This window comes from Nerophis ophidion, linkage group LG05 (genome assembly GCF_033978795.1).
Source record: "Nerophis ophidion isolate RoL-2023_Sa linkage group LG05, RoL_Noph_v1.0, whole genome shotgun sequence".
Taxonomy (NCBI): Eukaryota; Metazoa; Chordata; class Actinopteri; order Syngnathiformes; family Syngnathidae; genus Nerophis; species Nerophis ophidion.
Window position 1 is genome coordinate 47,356,000 of NC_084615.1, and position 22,445 is coordinate 47,378,444.

At 41.6% G+C, this 22,445-nt stretch overlaps 1 protein-coding gene across 2 annotated transcripts in view; it reads right to left on the reverse strand.

Moving 5' to 3' along the window:
- galnt14 (UDP-N-acetyl-alpha-D-galactosamine:polypeptide N-acetylgalactosaminyltransferase 14 (GalNAc-T14)) overlaps positions 1 to 22,445 on the reverse strand; it is a 167,003-nt gene that overhangs the window by 118,494 nt on the left and 26,064 nt on the right. For both annotated transcript variants that reach the window (XM_061901157.1, XM_061901158.1), the window contains exon 2: positions 9,016 to 9,185. In XM_061901157.1, coding sequence (XP_061757141.1) covers positions 9,016 to 9,185 — 170 coding nt within the window. The remainder of the gene's footprint in view (positions 1 to 9,015; positions 9,186 to 22,445) is intronic.

Here is a 22,445-nt window from a genome sequence, read left to right on the forward strand (position 1 = left end):
GCGAAGATCCGAGTAACGGATCTTAACAGTATCCCCCCCCAAAAAAGACAGATACCAGATGTCCAAAAACAAACTTGACAAAGAAAAAAGTTGAACCCCCTCCCCACAACAAGAAAAAGTCCACAGACGAAGGGAGGGCGGAGGGAGGCAATGGCGGAGGGTCGCCAGATCGCGTGTCCCCGAATCCAAAGAGGACAAGCAATGTGGCGGCGGCGGATGGAACGCCGCTGCCGAAAGAGTTTTGGTGGCCGACCTCGAAAAGGCCACATTAGTGGCCGCCTTGCAGGCTGAGGCGCCCGACGAGGCGGAGGACCCGGGCACGGCCACATTCGCGGCCGACATGGAAGAGGCAGTGTCCTGCGAGGAGGACGACCTCGCAGAGGCCACACCCGTGGCCGACGTGGTGGATGACGCTTCAGCACCAAAGTCCTAGCAGGCTTGGAAACAGCAGATGAGGGTGCGGGGACTGCAGCCAAAGCAGGCCCGAGTGCAGCAGGCAAGGATGATGCGGTTGCTGCAGCCGCAGCAGACGGCGTCCTCGTCACCGTGGAGACAGGTGCGGGTGCTGCCGCCGAAGAAAGCATCATCAGCGGCGTGGAAACTGCAGGAGTCATGGGCAGCGTGGAAACCGCAGTCGTCGTGGGCGGCGTGGAAGCCGCATTTGTCGTGGATGGCGTGGAAGCCGCATTCGTCGTGGATCGCGTGGAAGCCGCAGTTGTCATGGATGGCGTGGAAGCCGAAGTCATCATGGGCGGCGTGGAAGCCGCGGTAGTCATTGTTGACGTGAAAGCAGGCGTAGTCGTCGTTGGCGGTGCTGGCGTGGGCTCCAGCCCCGTCGTCGGCGCTGGTGTAGGCTCCAGCCCCGTCGTCGACGCAGGTGTGGGCTCCAGCCCCGTCGTCGACGCAGGTGTGGGCTCCAGCCCCGTCGTCTGCGCTGGTGTGGGCTCCAGCCCCGTCGTCTGCGCTGGTGTGGGCTCCAGCCCCGTCGTCTGCGCTGGTGTGGGCTCCAGCCCTGTCGTCGAAACTGGTGTGAGCCCCAGCCCCAGAGATGGTACTGGAGTGCACTCCAGCTCTTGGGCTGGAGCTGGAGTGGACTCCAGTTTTGGAGTTGGTGCTGGAGTGGGCTCCAGCTCTGGAGTTGGTGCAAGTGCTGGTGCGAGAACCGGGCAAGGACTTGGCGCTGGCTTGAGAACCAAAGACATGAAAAGGTTGCTGGTGTGTGAACCAGGCGAGAGTCGACTTCTGGTGTGAAAACCAGGTTAGGGTCTTGTGCTGGTGTGAGAACCAGGTTGGGAGAAGTGCCGACCACCGGTGGTGGAGGATGTGCTGGAGGTAATGACCTCGCGAGTCTGAACACCGGTGGAAGAGGTCTAATTGGCCGTTGAGACTTGGCCGCGGGAAACACAGGTGGAGGAGGTCTACAAGGCCTTTGAGACTTGTCCGCGGGAAACACAGGTGGAGGAGGTCTACAAGGCCGTTGAGACTTGACCGAGAGGAGGTCTACAAGGAACTAGTGGTTTTACGGGTTTAAGAACAGGTAATGGTGGCCTACATGGAGGTTTATAGTTAACAGATAGCGTTTGTGCTACCTCCGCAGCGCAACTATAGGCAATAGACCCCCCTCCAGATGAGGATCCCAGACCCGTTCCCTGTGGTCAGGGACTGACCTTAAGGGAGGGTGGTGGTAGGTCTGGAGGCGGGCAGACTCCTCCCCTTTAAATTGTACAAAATTATCAATAGAAGGAGGCGAAAAAACACAAGGCTTGGGCGGGGAATGAGGCTTATAAGGTGGGGTAGAAAAAACAGATGAATGAGGCTGACTAGAATAAAAAGAAAAAAATTTCTGATAATTCAGTATTTTATTCTCAATGTTATTGCTAGAAAGTTGTTGAGAATGAGAGTTAACAATATAAAATGCTTCTGAAAAAATGTCCACAACAGGGGGCGGTGTTGCGTCACCGGTGGGCGTACCCCAAATGTCGTCACTGCTAGAGTCAGGGGGAGTGTCATGGCGGTTGGAAGATTGATTGGAAAAAAAAACAAGCAGGATTACCGGTGCTGAAGGGTGAATCCTGGTCGGGGTGAAGTTTGCGGTGTTCGTGAGGAGGGAGGCATGGAGTGATTGTCACTGTCGCGGGTCGAAGCCATTCTTCGCGGCTTCCGTCTACGCTGACGAGTGCGTGCATCTTGGGAAGGAAACTCCCCAGCCCCGGGAGCATCGATGGGGATCAGGGTACCCTCCGGCGCCCACATCATGCTTTCGTCAGGCTTACACCGGAGATTTTCAGCCCCCATCGCACGGAGCACCATCCACGTCCCATCGTCGAAGACGTCCTCGTGGTTGCCAGAAGCGGAAAAACCTTTTAAAGCTCGGATTCTACTGTGATTACTCTTTTTCGGCATGGTAATGCCGGTGTTGTTTTCCAGTGGATGCGTCGAAGCAAAACACAGCAAAGGTAAGATATAATGTATTTATTAAATAATAAAAAGGCTAGGAACAAAAACACTGGTGTAAAGAGAAGGCAAACAAAAGACGCTAGTATGAGAACTAGGAAATACAGAATGATAAACTAAGCTGGCACGAAGGCACACAAAAACCGAAAAACAATTCCTCAGCATGTGAACTCGAAATAAACAAATGGCTTAGCGTAAAAGCTAGCGAGAATATACATACGAAGATGAAGGTTGAGAGTTGTCACTGTTGCGCGTGGGCAAATTAGGATCCGAGACCGGGTGAACAGAAAAGGCGAGCTTAAATAAGGAAGTAATCAACAGTGACAGGTGTGCATGGACCGGGAGAAGCAGCTGAAACTAATAGGTAACCATGGTGATGGACTAAACGGGAAATAATAGGGTCAAACGGAGAATGAAAACAAAGATGGAAAAATAAACAATAATATGTGAAGATCCGAGTAACGGATCTTAACAATTTTATTATTTTATGAACATGTGTTTTATCTCAGGCATCCCAGCAAATTGAAAAATATCAGCCAGGGGTCAAGGAGGCTTTTTTGGGAATTTTCTACATAGAAATTCTGTAAAAATGGAATAAAACTTACCAATAGGTTCTATCTATTAGATGCTAAATGTGACGATCCGTCACTCAATTTTTGTTTGTTTCCTTGTTTTTGTATTCACTTCCTGTCAGTGCTCTTACTTTGTTGTTTTTCCCGTTTGTTAAGGTGAGCATTGTTTTTTCCTCAACTGCCGTTGATTGGCAGCCAGTCCACACCGGCTGCCAATCAACATGTATTCTATTTATACTTTGTCTCGAGCACTCCTCAGTGCTCGATGATATAACCTAAGTTGGGAACATTTAGGCAAGACTGCTTCGGGTTTTTTTGTTTTTGATGAGAATTAAAGTCATCTTACCTGCTCTCAGCTCTCCTGGTTCTCGCATCATTGGGGTGACAAAACGGCAGCCATGCGGTTCCGTAACACTAAAGCCTCCAATATGCTGTTAATTTAATCACTGATAAAGACGTGACATTACTGCTCCAAATATCATGTCGTGAAGCTGACAGAGTCTGCGCCTTGTAATTTTGTGGAGGTGCGTCCTCTAATAGTCAGATCGGGAAGGGCTGTTTTAGTCATGTATGTACAACCAGGCGAGCACCGAAATCCCACATTCTTCACTACTGAGATCGGTTGATCATCCAATATGAATTCCATTAGTTTACTGCGTTGGGGTTCTCGTAAAAACGTTTCTTTCCGCTGGAATGAATCTTTCAGGATTTGTTATATTTGTCCTACCTCGATAGCTAAAGCCCAATAACTTTATTGTGTGCGTCTATGGCAGGCTTTCACCATTTCCCCATTGTGGGATAAATAAAGTCTATCCAAAGTGCTTCATTAAATTGCTTGGATTGAGATGTCCTACATGTATCCCACCCCTCAAAACAGACATATTGCAGAGTTTGCATGTTGCTGTGTGATTTGTTGGCTGCTCGAGTTTGTTGCCAGGCCGCCGTCATGATGTTTGCTCTGATCGCGCAGTCTAGACCTGGGCGTGATTTAAGGCTATATAAGTAAACATTGATTGATTGATGACAATATGACAAATATCTGTCAAAGGTTCGGAGCATTTTTAGAAATGCTAGTTTTTTAACTGTGCTAAATGGCAGCTTGTCTTTGCCGATGTAATTAACCACACTTTCTGTGAACACACACTATTTTCGCTGTTGTGCAATGAGGTGGCGCGACCCGGAGAGGGACAAGCGGTAGACAATAGATGGATGGCTGGATGGATGTTTGCACTAACCTTGTACACCAAAAACGAAGTGAGTGTGGACGAGGGATGTAATGGTAAACAGTATAAATAAATAATCCGTGGTAAAATTCCCGGCGGTTAGTAATACCATTCTGATTTTTAGCATGTGACAGTTTAAGTAAAGGGATTTTGTGAAGTTGCCAGAGTTATTTTGACACTTTCAGACCAAGATATCCACCACTACTCCTTGGCTTGACTAGTGGAAGTGCCGTGTAACTATATTGAATGTTAGGACCCGCCCACTGACTTTGACGGTCTAATTTGACGGATAAAATGAATCAAAAAGTGTTGATACACAGGTTCATTAAATGATTAAATACATCATTACATAATTAGTCGTGAATTAATTGAATCAATAACTAATTTAATTAGTTTTTAATATGAATTAATTAAGTGATTACAAAATTGAGTGTACTTTCACATTAAATACATTTAATAATACATATGTATTCAATTGGAATGTATTTCTTTATAAAATAATTGTTTAAATCAAGAAACAATTACAGCAGCATGGTGGACCAGGGGTTTGTGCATGTGCCTGACAATACGAAGGATCCTGGTTTCAATCCTGGGCTCGGGATCTTTCTGTGTGGAGTTTGCATGTTCTCCCCGTGACTACTACGGCAAAGACATGCACCTGGGGATAGGTTGATTGTCAACACTAAATTGGCCCTAGTGTGTGAATGTGAGTGTGAATGTTGTCTGTCTATCTGTGTTGGCCCTGTGATGATGTGGTGACTTGTCCAGGGTGTACCCGACCTACCGCCCAAATACAGCTGTGATAGGCTCCATATAAATATATATCACTTCACTAAATCATTATATATACTTTTACATTAAATATCTCATTTATGTATTTATTTCCACTTATAATTAACTAATGCCACAGTTAAGTATTTATTTAAAGATTTCTTTATTTATCTAATTGTTTGCCATTTGACCCTTTAGGGTTAGGGTTAGTAGTAAACATTTGTACAGAAAGTCAATATTAATATTAGGGCTGACTATTAAACAATTAAATTATTTGAAAAAGCTTAGATTTATATTACATTGCTTTAATCAATCATCTCCCGAATGTAACTAATAAAACCTTTATAAAATCTGTACCATGTGGAGTGGCTGGAACTTTAAATACACAAACATAGTTTGTGCTTGGCCACTGCAATACAGCACACATAAATAAGAGTGGTGGTGTGTGGGTGTCGTGATCTGTGTGTTGGCTTTGGGTGATTTGAATTTTTTTTAATTAATGCACACATGTTAAAAGTGCAATTTCAAAGTTGAGGATGTGCCTTTATTAGAAAAACAGCTAGCAAAAAAATAGTTTTATTTCCCTAAAATACACATTAGGGCTACAACATGTGTTTTGTCCGATTATTCAATAATCAAACAAAATTAATAAATGTTATAAATTCATAAAATTAATAAAGTATTTTATAGCTGCTGTACTAATTAATATTCCATGGAATAATTACGATTAGATGCTGTACCCAATGAAGTGTAGTGTAACAAAAACAACATCTCGGTCGTATAAAAGTACTTTTCACCCCCTTTGAGCTTTGGATGAGTTTGTGCTGCTGCCACTTGCTGTAAAATGTGGACCCCTGCTGAGAAAAAAACAATTGTTACTCACCTGCTGGCATTGCTCCTCTGCAGCAGTAATCTGTCGCCTTCTCAAGTTGTTTTTTCTTTAGTTTTTACACTCTCACTCACCTGTCAGTCATTCTGCTGCTCATTAAGGTGCTGTTAAGAAACTGCAACTAGATTACACTAGATTTTTTACATACTACATGGAGTGGAAAGATGATATTTTGAACTGTTAATAATTTCCAATAATTATATCAAAAACATTATTTGTGCACTTGTGAAGGTACATGTGGTCTATTGAGTGCATTCATACTGAGAAGTTGGGCGATGTCATTTCTATAAAAATGAAAAGCTATTTTCTAGATGCCATCATATTTTTGGGGCAGGGGAGGATGAGTCTTGTCATGTCTCCTGCCTGAAACCTGCTGATTTCAAGCGACTGATACAGCAGATCACCACACACACGCACACACACGCGCATGCACATTTACAGACAGCAAGATAAATGAGCGTTACCATCACCGACCCCCACACAGTCACCCCCCCTTCCTCCCCCTATGCTCTTCTCACTTTCTTTGCTGCAAACGAGCCTGCCGCCGTATGTCAGCGCCACAGCACATTTCCCTCTTCGGAAACACAAAGAAGCACGCTTATTAACACACACACGCACATACACACAGACACGCACACACGGGCATTCAACAACTCATTACAATTGCATCATATGTGCTGTGTCACACACAAACACACACATGAAGGGACGGGATCTGGCAACATCAGCATCCCTCCAGGGCTTAGACAGACCCCAACATGCAACTTCCTGTTTGGAGCCCTCCTGACAAACAGTATATTTAGATACAGTATGATCTTATTTGCATTAGCACTGTCTAAATAACCACAGTTGGAACAAAAACAAGGTATAAGTTTCATTTATTATTTTAGTATATAAGCAAACTAGTCTGCATGTTGTTTCGCTCCACTTTTTTTAGGTACCGTACCACTGAATTTGGTACCGTTTATTTTGATGCCACTGAATTTGACACCACAGGATTAGACACCACTAAATTTGATGACCCTGAATTTTACACCACTGAATTTCTTGCCACTAAATTTAATGCGACTGAATTAAGTACGACATAATTTGATGACGCTGAATTTGGAACCACTGAATGAGATAACACTAAATTTGTTACAACTAAATTGATACCACTGAATTTGGGTGTGCCAAAATGTAGCTTTAACAACTTTTTGAACATGTATGCAAACTTTTGTTACAGAAAACTTCGCTGTAGTTCAAAACACACTATGAGTCAGACAATAAACTCCATTATTTATATCACACACACACATACACACACAAATGCCATCTTGCAGCATCAGCATCCCTGCAGGACATAGTCAGAACCCGACAATGAGCGCCCACGCTATCTTCTGACCTTCCATTCCAACACATAATCAGAACTAAAGTGGGAGAGGGGGAGGGCAGTGGGTGGTAAGCACACCTTCTAGTATGAATATAATTTTTATTCATTGCAATGTTGGCCACTTATCTAGGTGGTTCTAATTTGTTTGTGTATATATATATATATACATAGACACATATATATACATACATATATGTACATAATATACACACATATATTTATACATAATATACACATATACATACATATAAATGTACATAAATATACACATACATACATAATATACACATATATACATTTATGTATGTATGTATATAAATATACTGTACATATAAACATACATATATATGTACATAATATACACATACACACACACACACACACATATATATATATATATATATATATATATATATATATATACATATACACAAAAATACTGTAACACCGTTATTTTCGGCTGTAACTAGTAGTGGGGGAGGGAGGGGGTGTCTGTGTTTACTAACAAGACATCATTCCGGAGCAAAAGTCGAGTTTGATTACATGGAGATATTCTCACTACTTTACTTTTGTCGAGCACAAAGAAAAGAACATTTCAGGTCAATGTAAGTTGTGACTTGGATCAAAGCTCCTATCTACTGCCCAAAACAACAATTCAAATCTGCTGAAACACCAACAAAAGCAACATGCTTCGACAAAGCTAGTGAAGACAAAGACACTTCACCTCCAACACCGTCTAAGCAACAGCGGCTGGATTTTAACGGAGGGACTGCTAGCCAGGACAAGATTGACAGAGCCATTGCAGCGTATGTGCTAGAAGACATGCAGGCTATTTCTACAGTGGGGTCACCTGCTTTCAGGCAGCTAATTAGCATTATAGCAGGCGTCAAACAGAAAATTGCACGGAAAATATTTTCCACGTACCTGGACACAGTGGACAGTGAGGGCATAAACATGGACAGCGAGCTAAAGGAAACACTCCAAACTGCCTCTGCTCATCATTCAGCACTGAAGGTACACACACTCTGTTAATTATCTTGTATACTCTTTCATTTCTGACTTCAAGAGTGTTTGATTTTCACATTACTCTAAATGTATAGACTATGAAGTTCACAAACATAAAGAGGGACCCTAGTGGACCAGGCCAATCTTTCCTTTTCTCAGAAATCTCCTGATGATTGAGGGAACCCTTCTTGAAACAGTTCTGTAGAGATGAAGTAGTCTTGTGATTTTTCCCACACCTACATATTGCGCTCTACCACGGTATCGAGCACTATTCTCTGGATAATCCAATCAAGACATATATATATATATATATGTATATATATATATGTATATATATATATGTATGTGTATATATATATATATATATATATATATATATATATATATATATATATATATATATAAAATGATGGATGGATATGCATATGCACATACAGGAATTAAATGTTTTATGTAAGTTATATATTTCATGTAAGCTATAAAGCAGGGTCAAAACATTGAAAATAGCTTTGAAGCTAACTTAATTGTGTTGATGGCATAGGCGCCGATCCCGTGGGTGCTTCGGGGCCTGAGCACCCACAGACAATGCCGAGCACCCACGTGGGATTGTCGGCAAATTACTGGCAGAAATGTAGATCGGCGCCTATGGTTAATGGTGTACCTAATGAAGTAACAACAGTGTGTGTGTGTGTGTGTGTGTGTGTGTGTGTGCGTGCGTGCGTGTCCTACCTGATGTGTCTCGTGTCCCTCATAGCTCGGTTGCTGGGGATGCGTTCACTCTCCCTCTGGTTGAAGGCATACAGTGTGTAAGGGTCGTCGCCAGGCCTCCAACGTCGGGCACTCAGGTAACTTCGCTCGTCAAAGCGGTCCAACATGTCTTCCCACTCTGCGTCGGATATCTGCGACAGAAGCAGACGCCGGATAAGGGTCTCTACACAAAGCTGTTGTTGCCATGACGCTCAGATTAACCAGCATCGTCGAACACATCATCTCACCAGACAAAAGCGCTCATATTTTCTTATATTTTGTCAAGTGATATTACTATAGAAAGTAAACTTTAGTGTACTTTAGAGTAGCCAGTGTGCAGCTTGTGTTGCAGTATTGATGCATGTTATTGTGTAAAAATCTGGCAACACAAGTGACCAGCAAGATTATAGAGAGAGCGGCGGTCATTGTGGGAAATACAAAAACTCAAGCAAAATTTGTGGACATAGGTATTACACAATAATGTGCTTTTCAAGCTGCACACTGACTACTAGTATTGTGCTTTGACAAGATATTCGGTCCGTGCAGCCCAGTTTAACTGATGATTCCCTCCCTTGTACTTCACAATCTCACAGTATCCCTCAATGAACCACAGCTCCACCAGTGCCAGCAGCACTCGTGCACACTCCCACAATCATGCTTGTCTGCAGGCAAAACACAATTATCCCAATGCTCACTTATGTTGCCAGATATTTACACAATTATGTGTGCGTGTTGACTCACTTTCACAAGATAATACATGTATACTGCTATACAAGCTGCACACTGACTACTCTAAGGTACATGGTATCTTGTCAAAGTGGGCCTTGACAAGATATACTGACATAAACTTCTCATAAAATTCTCTCTTTAGTGCTGTTCAAAACAAAACAAAACGCCCAGCGGACATATTTCTTCTCAACCAGCACATGCACACACGCACGGACACACAAACGGTGACTGTGTTGATGCGTTAACATCTTCTCCTCCTTCTCATTGCTCAGTGGCACACTTGCTGATGCCACACTTCTAAATGGGCCCATTAGAGGGCTTTGTACGTGTGTGTGTGTGCGTGTTCGTGTGTGATGTGTAGTTGCTCCCCTGGCGGCCGTAACAACAAAGCGTGAAGAACATGAGTAACAGAGAAAGTGACCAGAGGAGCGGCAACAAGGAAGCAGGAAATAAGGAGGTGAAGGAGACAAAGACAAGAGGACAAGAGGGTGAAATTTAATGGGGATCTTGATTACTAAATGACAAACATGGAGTGCACTGCTTGGCTGCAGTCAGAAGAGGTGCTTTCGATTGAGTCACATATTTCTGAATGATACAAAACTTGCAGAGAAACAGGAGCTCAGAACATCCAAAGTGATTATGCCATTTGACATAGTCTCTAAATTAACGGTTGATTTTGAAAACCACCTGCATTTTAACTTGGCATCATTTTAGAATGTTTCACTTCATTTCATTACTCTTAACGTGCTGTGTGTGTGTGTGTGTGCGTGTGTGTGTGTGTGCGTGCGTGTGTGTGCCAGCTGGCACGTCACCTTGCAACAGATGCAGTTTATTTTTCACACTAAAACGAGACGAGGTATTTGGAAAAGACATTCGTGTTAGCGTTGAGTATTGTGGTGGCATGGTGAATGGGTTAAAACGTCCAGATGTTGAGCCCCGCCTCCTCTTCCTCCAATCAGCTCGCATTCGTCATGGCGACTTGGCTTCTTGTTGCCATAGATATCAAGGATAATCTATACTGTATGTACGCTGGAGCACAGCAAAATCCTTCACCTTCTACGGTTAAATCTGCTTTAACCAGTCAATAAGTGAATGTGCATGTGTGTTTGTGAGGCTGTTGGCGGGGGAGGTAAACACTGCAGAGCAAGCAGACAGGAAATAATCATTCAACGCCTGCAAACATAACTAACCTCTGTCAGGGTTGTTAAAACTGCGGCACCGGCAGATGTTTGCAACCCGCAGCCTTTTTCTTTTTTAATAAAATAATATTAAACACCACAATTAGAAAAACACATTTAGGACTACTATCTAACTTGAAATTTATTGCTCTTCACTTTGTAGCCTATGACACAAAGTTGTGACATCAGCAATTATTTGTGTTTTTTTTTTTTTAAGTGTACAGCAAATGGCCACCTGATGACAGGTTAAAGTAACGCCTGTCAGAGGTTGGGATGGCATCACAGCTTAAGGCCAAGTCTAAAAGTATGTTTATTTATCTCACAGTATGATGTAGGCTTGTCACAATACTGGAATATCAGTATTCAAGACCGATATACCTATTAATATCCATGATTCTCTATATTGACCCTGCGATGAGGTGGTGACTTGTCCAGGGTGTACTCCGCCTTCCGCCCGATTGTAGCTGAGATAGGCACCAGCGCCCCCCCGTGACCCCAAAGGGAATAAGCGGTAGAAAATGGATGGATGGATTCACTATAACAGGGGTTGCCAACCAGTCAGAGACTAAGAGCCACTTTTTTTTATTGTGTTGCTGCAAAGAGCCACATCCTACACATGAACATCACCCCATCCCTTCCTCACACACACACACACACACACACACACACACACACACACACACACACACACACACACACACACACACACACACACACACAGACCTCTGCACAGCCAGATTTATTGTAAATGTCACACACCAGCATGACTCCACAGGCCAATTATTTTCAACAATTGACATTATGTGTACGAAGGTCCTGCAGTCCTGGGTTCAAATCCAGGCTCGGTATCTTTCTGTGTGGAGTTTGCATGTTCTCCCCGTGAATGCGTGGGTTCCCTCCGGGTACTCCGGCTTCCTCCCACTTCCAAAGACATGCACCTGGGGATAGGTTGATTGGCAACACTAAATTGGCCCTAGTGTGTGAATGTGAGTGTGAATGTTGTCTGTCTATCTGTGTTGGCCCTGCGATGAAGTGGCGACTTGTCCAGGGTGTACCCCACCTTCTGCCCGATTGTAGCTGAGATAGGCGCCAGCGCCCCCCGCGACCCCGAAAGGGAATAAGCGGTAGAAAATGGATGGATGGATGGATGCACTGTCTCACACACACACAAACTATCAGTTCAAAAAAAGTCCATAAACAAAAATATAATATTTTTTCTGGGACCTCTGGCATTCCTTGTGACGCTGAAGATTTGAAACTTTGAAATGCGTTAATGACACCTGACATGTAAGGCAGAATGGCTTGCCAATATATTCAACAAAAAAATATGAACTCTCCCACTTTGTAAAAAATGTCCTGTGTTCTTCTTCATTTTTTCGTTTTGCTGTGCATTTTTTCCCTGCCAGTTTGAGAGCGAACTTGTTACCAATTGTTTACTACTGTGATCTCACGCACATGCACGTTTGACGTCACTCAAACCGGCTTATTTTTCTTATGTTAGACTGACCAAACGTCCTCTTTTCCCCCGACATGTCCTCTTTTACGGGGCTGTTCGGGCGGGGTTTCTTAAATGCCTCAAATTTCCGGCATTTTGAGTTAGGGTTGCGTGTATTTTCAATGTGCGTCCAGGGTTAAGAACGGGTTAAAAACCAAACAAATTGTGGAGGCGAGCGCACGCAGTAGCATTCGTGAGGGAGGGCAGAGACAGAGAACGAGAGAGTCGAGGGACTGACAGGACACAAGAGAGAGATGTGGAGAGATAGGATACGAGAGAGATATGGAGAGACAGACAGGACATAAGAGACTTAAATGCAACTTCACGGATGATTTGCAGAAAAGGTATCCGTGTTTTCGTCCTGGCTGTGACACATGGGAAGCAGATTGCACTGTGTGCAAAGCAGGAAGGTATATATCTGTGACCAATAAAGATCTACAAGCCCATATCGACACTACAAAACAGCTGTGCAGGGTGAGAGCTTGTCTGCTATGTTTTGTTGAAATATAATTTACTTGTTTTGAGGCATTATTTATGTCTACATTGCATACAAGAAGTTTTTTGGAATATTTCTACCTCTGCACTTTTTCTAAAACTGTGAATGTTACAGAATATAAGTGTGACTTATTTTGTTATACTGTCAAGCAGTGTTGGCGTTACCGCACTTTGTGTATCTTTTTAAGCATTGAAATCATAAAGGATGCGTAATTCCTGAAGCCCGCGTGTTACCTGGAATTGTTTTTTTTTTTTTTTTTACCTACTGCCCATTTTTGCTTTTTTTTTGTTGTTGTATCGATTATTGTTTTCTGCCGGTGTTTTCTTATGTTTTTATTTGCTGGGTCAAATTTCTGTCCTTGTTTATTGTGTTTTTATTGGTTATAAATTTTGATTCGCTGAAAGTTTTATCAATGACAAATACTGCCTCAGTTTGCTCTAATACATGTTTACCACGAGAGGCTGTCAAAATAAAGACTTCATGGTAAATACTAAGCCACTAATATAGTTGTTACACCTTTCCTGCTTCCGGCTCCCGGACCGTAGTCGAGGAGAGCAGGAGAGACGTTCCTCCAGGTGCGATGTACTTCAGGGATAACACCCTTCACTTTACCCGGCAGTGGGTCTTTACAGCTCCGGACTCGAGGGTGAATGACGAGGCCGGCGGTTTGTTGCAACTTTGTGACTTTATTGGTGTCTTGCACGCAGCCATCCACCAAGCTACTAGAATCTGCACCACTCACTGTTACCGCTCCCTCACCTCTCTGCCCACCCACTCACTGACTCACTCACCTTACATATCATATCTTAAAGGGCCACACACACACATTCGCTACTCTCATAATGGAGTTAAGAGCCGCATGAGGCTCGTGAGCCACGGGTTGGCCAGGTCTGCAGTAGAAAATGACTGGATGGATGACAGTGGGTGGGAGTTAGATCCAATCAGATGCTTTTCATTTTGAGATGAGGAAGTTGAGTTTTTCACCGGCAGCAACAAAATAAAAAGGTGTGGATTTAACGTATTCAGAATCGTATAATGTCAACATCTGGGAGAAAGTGAAGAGGACATTTTATTTTTGACGTTATATGATGCCATCAGCAGGCGAGTCATTGATCAGAACATCTGCACACTGTAAGTTAAAGCTATGCATATTTGCTGCTTCAGCTTTGAAACACTGTAATTGTCTACATGCATTGCTTTCTGTCCATTATTATACAATGTGAACTTCCTCACACTGAAAGTTTCTAATCTACATGCTTACTGGTCACAAAACACAATGAAATAAATATATAGACCATTTTTTTATTCTTGCTCATTATTCATTCTTGGAGTGTTATTCCAGCAAAACCGATCGTGACAGGAGGAATATATTTCCTACTTTTTTTCAATAAGAGATGATCATATTGAAACTGTACATGCATACATGTTCAAAATAAGCTTCAGCCAACAATGTGTAGTAAAAAAGAGATGTATTCAGCAAATGGGCCCCAGGTAACACTTTGCCTTCCTGGTAAAATAAGTAAAGCATTGGTGTTCAAAGTGTTGCCAAACGATAGAGGAATGTCTCTAAGCTGTTGTGGAGAGGGGCGTGGTCCACGCGTTCCCTGCCGGCGGGGTGTGTGCAGGGGCCGGCCATGAAGCAGAAGAAAGGTGAGTAGATACCTCAGCTGGAACGAGTTATCTAATCACCTGTTCCCTTTATCAGCAGCGTTGGAAACCATGAGAGGGGCTGGCGAACGAGAGTGAGACTGCCAGACGAGAGAGCAAGCTGAAAAAGACAATCCTGTACATGACGGGGTCATGCGCTGAAAAGCGACACAGACTAACAAACATTGATTGATGTAATACAACATTAAACTGATTGTACCGCTGCCAAGAGTGTGGTGTTTGCCGTGACGCACTCAGCTGTGTTTTCTAAGCACTTGTAAATGATAAAGGTTGGCTTGCACGCATCTGGAGGTTTTCTGCACGCTTTGGCAACGCACGCTCCCTGGGCTTGTGGTGGCGATTCAGGAGCATATGAGTTGATCTTGTGAAGCAGACTTACACCACACCTACACTTATGCTGAACTGATACACTTCTATTCATTTGTTTATGAGCAAGGGCGAACCGGAAGTGCCAAATTCGCTTTTGTGACGAACTTCCACAAATAAATAAATATATGGAAACACTGGATTATTTTTTTCTTCTTCAGCGCTGACTCAGTGCTCAATCCATCCATCCATCCATCCATTTTCTACCGCTTATTCCCTTTGGGGTCGAGGAGGGGGCTGGTGCCTAACTCAGCTACAATCGGGGGAAAGGTGCGGTACACCCTGGACAAGTCGCCACCTCATCGCAGGACTCAGTGCTCTTGGACCGAGAATTGATGCGGCTTGAAAACTACACTGAGGAGAAAGTATTGTACAGTGTTTTGTACCGACGTTACAGAAAAAAGCATGTATTATATTTTGCATGTTGACGTGGTATTACAGTATTAAAACTTCTGACAACCCTAGCGTGATGCAATGATGGCGAAGTGTGGCGTCATTCCAGCACAAAGCAGAGCGGACAAACATCTTGTCGTCTGTCAGCTTTGACGTTCTTCATTTGCTCGCTGTCGTCTCGCTCTTGTTCTAACCCCCCCTCCGCCATATTCCCCTCTCCTTCAGTTTCGTCATTCCGGCCTCGCTCGCAACACCATCTTTTTCCTCTTTCCACCTTCGTCTTGTTATCTTCATCCCTTCTTTCTCTCTGCTCACTTTATGTTTCACTGTCCATAAAATAGATGGATGCCTCAATCCTACATTACCGACAAAACACACAAACACACACACACATTGTAACGGAGAGAGTACCTCTGCTGAGTGTCAAATGGGATACTTCAATAGAATAGAATTCGAATAGGCACAATACAGTTCAAAATAGTTCCAAAACAATGAATGCAACTGATGTGCTATACACAGAGTTTGTAGTTAATGCAAGTGAATAAACACATGTACTTGTAGAACACTTACAACGTATATTGGAGGGTCCCTCATGCCTCCTTTACAGAGACAGAACCTTGTTTTATTGATTTTGGTTGTGATTTTTATTCAAGTGCACAATTTTGCTTACAGAGTATATTTTATTTGTATTATCTGCATGTTTTATTTAGCTTGGTATTTAAAAGTTTACATTTCAATTAAAATGTTAAAATATACAAAAAATAAAAGTTAAATGCATTTGAAAGTGTATAATTGCATTATTATTACGTATTGTCATTAGATTAGTGGTTATTTAGTCTTTAAAATAAAGCAATAATAATGTTTATCGGCAATATTTTGTAGGTCAATATATTGTCCAGAAAAGTTCTTTATAGACCCAGGCCTTGGGACACTGGCCGGTAGTTTACCTGAATGTCAGAATCGAGATTAGGTCTTTTGAACCGAGGATAAATAACTGTTGTTTTGAATGCCAGGGGAACAGTACCAGAGGGGGATGATACATCAATAATATCTAGCACTGATGGTGCTAATATTACAAACAGCTTTTTGATAAGTTTCCCAGGAAGTGGGTCAAGTAAACATGTTGTTTGTTTTGTCCTATTTACAAGTCGCAGGAGTTCCTCTAATGGTATTTCTTCAAAAAGAGAGTGATTATTTTGGAGAGCATTATCCGTCATACATACATTCGTATTTGCGTTAATAGAACCCAGTTGGAGCTTGGATGTGTTATCCTTAGTCTCATTTTTAATTAGCTCAATTCTCTTAGTAAAACATTGCATGAAGTCATTAGCCGAGTTGGTGGAGCGACTGGGAGAAGTTTCTTGTTGTGTTAGTGATGCTACTGTGTTAAACAAATATTTAGGATCGTTTTTGTTGAGGCGGATGAGATTGGAGTCGTAATTAGTTTCAGCTAAGGTAACAACATTTAGAAGTTTAGAAGTTATTAAACTATCACTCCATGCTTGACAGAAAACTTCAAGTTTCTTCGTAAGCCATTTGCGTTCCAGCTTTCTACATGATAGTTTAAGAGTCCCGGTTTCTTACGTGAACCAGGGGATACGCCTTTTAGGGGCCTTTTTAGCTTTAGCAGTGCTATACTACCAATCGCGTTACTAAAGAAGTTATCGATAGAGTCCATAGAATTTGGAAATGCTGCCATTACCGAGGGCAGTAGGGCAGTGAGAGTTGTAGTTGTGGCAGTAATAATGTTACGGCTGCTAAAGCATTGGCAATTAGTAGCTTGTTGACAATGCGTCCGAATTTTGAATGGTATTAAGGTAGTGTAAAGCCATTACTTTAGTGACTGGGAGTACCATAAGTTTGGGGGGTGGTGGAACAAGGACAAGGACTCGATCTATCGTATGACCATTGCGATCCTTGTGTAAGACCACAGCTATCAATTACAGTCTGGGGGTTCACACACAGAGAGGGTCTGACGGGGTATTCATATCGACATTAAAATTTCTCATTATAATTATATTATCTGCATGTGTCAATAGCTCACCATTTGCTGATCAAGTCAGAATATGGCCCAAAAGGGCAAGAGATAACAGCCAGATGGAGAGGTAGTGGTGTAACAAACCTCATAGTAAGCACTTTAAATGATTTATATTTATTACTTAAGTTAGGGGGTAAGGTTAGAGTTTTCATCAGAGATTAGTGCAACCTTTCCTCCTCTTTTATGGGGACAAGCAATATGCGCACTCCTATGGTTAGGAGGAGAAGCCTGTTTAAGCGGGAAACATTCATCTGGTTTTAATCAAGTCTCACTGAGACCAATGGCGTTAAGAGGTCTGTCTCTAATGACCTCATTAACCAACAACACTTTGGTTGCACTCATATTTGTTATGTTGAATAATATTTTGTACACTGTTAACTTCCGGTTCGACTTCCCTTTGCTGTTGCCTCCCTGATCTTGCCGTAGCAATATTTTATACATAAAATAATGGGTGAGGGAAAACATGTTACTTTTAGACTGTCAATCAACATTTTCTTGTCTCAAGGTGCCACACATTAGAACAACATGCAATAATTTACTTTAAAAAATATTTGGCTTAATGCAGACAGACTCAGAGCTTTTGTCTACATCATGCTCTTAAATTAAGTGACCGTGTGGCTCAGTTGGTAAAGGAAAAGGAAGAACTGGCTACACAAGTATGACCCATTTACCTTTTATAAATAACCGATAAAAACTATACTGTGTTTACTGTATATTGTAATGTAATCATATTATATAATAATAATGCAAGTAATCATTTATTAGGATTTCAACTTATTTTCATTACTGTAAAATTCTTTACCATTGTACTGTAATTGGAAGGTACATAACTAAATCAGAGGTGCGCACACTTTTTCAGCAGGCGAGCTACTTTTCAAATGACCGAGTCGAGGTGATCTCCTTTATCTTAATGTATATATATCCCCTGCGGTAGAAAATGGAATATATATATATATATATATATATATATATACACATACGTACATGTGTATATATATATATATATACATACGTACATGTATATATATATATATATGTATGTGTGTCTGCGTGTATATATATATATATATATATATATATATATATATATATATACACACACACACACACATACATATGTATGTATAACATGTATAATATGTTAAAGGTGTTCAATAAAAATACAAGCATGTTTAACAAATATAAATTCCTTTCTTTCATAAAGACAATAATATAAGTTGGTTTATTACCTGATTCTGACGATTTGCATTGATTAGAATTAGACAGGATTCCCAGTAACTTCCACATTTTCGAATTAACATTGTTGAGGACAAAAAAAGTATTCCTTTGTATCCAATACCACATGAAAGTGGTTGGTTTTTGGCATCTTATTTGTCCAGCTTCCATACCCGTTTTTATACACTTTACAGGAAATACATTGACTGCAAACTCCATAGTTTGCTAGCTTATGTGCGCTAGCTTTCTGAGAGTCTTATTTTGTTAGCGCATGCAGGATGGAGCAGCACTATTATTGTGAAGACAGGAACTGTGTGTTGAAAGTGTTTCTTCCGGTAGCTCGCTATGGGCACCCCTTAGCTAAATAAATAAACAAAAAAATAAAATGAACTCTTATCTCTGTAAGCAAAAAATTATAAAATAACAAATATTTAACATTTTAAAGTGCATTTTTTGTCCATTAGGAAAAAAAGTGGTTGCGATGTATTTTTGATTATTGCAATTACTTGATCACAGCATTCTCGCTCATCTGTCCGTGTTGATGGGCAAATATTGCCCAATCAATTTGAAGCTGAAATATTCCCACAACGGAACATTTACCTTTGTAATCATATTTTTTTACTCTTAAATGGTGGATCTTTGCAGTACTTCTTGCTAGTGAGTCACGAGTAGGGAGGCTCTCTGTGCTTAAACTGGCGCCACGCTCTCCATCCACCAATACAAAGACTGTAAATGAGTGAGAAGTGTGCTCACTGCGATGAGTTAATTCTACCGTTAAATAAATGTGCTCAGGTGCTGAGAATGTTGCATGCAGTGAGACGTCTTTCTCCCAGTTTGAAGCAAGAGGCGAACAAAATGTGAGCCTAAACAACTCTGACTGGCCAACATACAGTATCTGTCACTGAAATGCTAGTGACAGCGGGGGAAAACCTCAGCCACTTGTGGTTATTTATCGCACCAATTAAAACCTTGATGTCGATTCGATGTCGATTAATTATGCAGCCCTATTACAAGGACAGTAGTTCTGATTGGATCCCCTCTGTGATTAACCCCTTCCCCTCTACCACATGCAAGTGCGATTGGATAACTTGTTTCACCCACTGAAAGACCAAATTATATATGATTGGAATTAGTTTCTGTCAACATTTTCGAATTGTTTTTATGGTGACTGGATTGTCAATTAATTTTGTCATTATTTTTGTCAACCTGCATTTGTTTTGATGAATTATTTGCTACTTAAGCCAGGGGAAAATAAGTCGTAGTCGATAACGAATACGAAACTGAGCACTGGTTTACGGTGCATCCGGAAAGTAATCCCAGGGCTTCACTTTTTCAAAAAAAATGTATGTTAATCTTATTCCAAAATGGAATAAAAAATGTTTTCTCAAAATTCTACAGAGAATACCCCACAATGCCAGTGTAGAAAGTTGTTTTTTTTAATTTGCAAATGTATTACAAATAAAAACTCAAAAAACACATGTACATAAGTATTCACAGCCTTTGCTCAATACTTTGTTGATGCACATTTAGCAGCAATTACAGCCTCAAGGCTTTTTGAAAACGATGCTACAAGATTGGCACATCTATCTTTGGGCAGTCCCGCCCATTCCTCTTTGCCTATTTCTCTTTGCAGCACCTTCCAAGCCCTAAGGTTGAATGGGAAGCATTGGTTTTCATCCAAGAGAGAGACAAGCGGTAGAAAATGGATGGATGGATGTCTATGTACATTGCAACATTCATCATCCCCTCTATCGTAACCAGTCCCAGTTCCTGCCACTAAAAACATCCCCACAGCATGATGCTGCCACCACCATGCTTCACTCTTGGGATGGCATTGGCCTTGTGATTAGCGGTGCCTGGTTACCCCCAAACATGACATCTGGCATTCATGCCAAAGAGTTCAATCTTTGTCTCATCGGGACAGATAATTTTGTTTCGCATGGTATGCAGATGAGATAGACTCCAGCAACCCCTAGTACCCCAAAAGCGGTAGAAAATAGATGGATGGATGGTCTGAGAGTCTTTCAGGTGCATTTCGGCAAACTTTTTTTAACTAAGAAATAGTTGATTAATTAGTGGATTGCTGCAGAGATGGTTGTCCTCCTGGGAGGTTATCCACTCTCCACATAAGAATGCTGTAGTTCTGACAGAGTGACCATCAGGTTCTTGGTCACTTCCCTGACTATACTGAGGTTTATGCAGCAATGTACAGAGACATCCTGAATGAAAACCAACACATCCAACCTGATGGAGCTTGACAGGTACTGCAAACGGGAATGGGTGAAACTGCCCAAAGATATGTAGGTGTGCCAAGTTTGTGGAATTGTATCCAAAAAGACTTGAGGTTGCAATTGCTGCCAAAGCCTGGAAATCTTTACAGTGGGGCCAAAAAGTATTTAGTCAGCCACCGATTGTGCAAGTTCTCCCACTTAAAATGATGACAGAGGTCTGTAATTTTCATCATAGGTACACTTCAACTGTGAGAGACAGAATGTGAAAAAAAAATCAGGAATTCACATTGTAGGAATTTAAAATAATTTATTTGTAAATGATGATGAAAAATAAGTATTTGGTCAACTATTCAAAGCTCTCATTGATTGAAGGAGGTTTTTGCTCAAAATCTCACGATACATGGGCCCATTCATTCTTTCCTTAACACGGATCAATCGTCCTGTCTCCTTAGCAGAAAAACAGCCCCAAAGCATGATGTTTCCACCCCCATGCTTCACAGTAGGTATGGTGTTTTTGGGATGCAACTCAGTATTCTTCTTCCTCCAAACACGACGAGTTGAGTGTATACCAAAAAGTTATATTTTGGTTTCATCTGACCACATGACATTCTCCCAATCCTCTGCAGTATCATCCATGTATCTAATGTGAATTCCTGGATTTTTTTCCACATTCTGTCTCTTACAGCTGAAGTGTACTTATGATGAAAATTACAGACTTCTGTCATCATTTTAAGTGGCTGACTAAATACTTTTTTGCCCCACTGTATGTACATGTGATTTCATTGATTTTTAGTTGTAATAAATTTGGGGTATTGTCTGTAGAATTCAAAGGAAAAAAATGAATTTGTTCCATTTTGGAATAAGGCTGTAACATTACAAAGAGTGGAAAAAGTGAAGCGCTGTGAATACTTTCTGGATAGACTGTACATCCCTAGTACTGACACAAGAAAACACAATGTAAGTCTAATTAGAAGGGTACTAAATCAGCACTAGTGAGGAGTAAATTACCTCAGACATTTCCACCCTTCCTTTCACCATGCATGTGCGCAAACAAGACATGCACACGTACGTGCACTGAGGTCGTTTAGCTGCCTAAAAGGTGCTTGATTGAGCTGCACGCTAACTTGCTGATGATTGCTCTTTCTTTGGGGAAACGATGAAATATTTCATAAAGCGGCAAAATGAAAAACACAACGTCAGGCTTTTTGGGCACAAATATGGTCCTTCCTCATGTGGTGGCGTGCGATAGTGAGGGGCATTGAGGGTGTGGGGGGTTGGTGGATGAATACACATCCCAACATACTGTTACCCTGATTTGATATAAATCATTTAAAGTCAAAACAAGACACCAAGAAAACACACACATATATAATATTAAAACACACAATCAATGTCGTATAAAATATGAAATTTCTCCTGTCCGCTGCATCACATGAAATCAGCTGGCCAAATGTCATCAGTATGAGTTCAAAACGTAAAAGGTCAAAGACAACATACGTTCAATGTGCACGTCTATTAGAAGCATTACGGCAAACCAAATAATTAATCAATCAATCAAATTTTATTGGTATAGCCCTAATCATAAATGCCTAAAAGGGCTTCA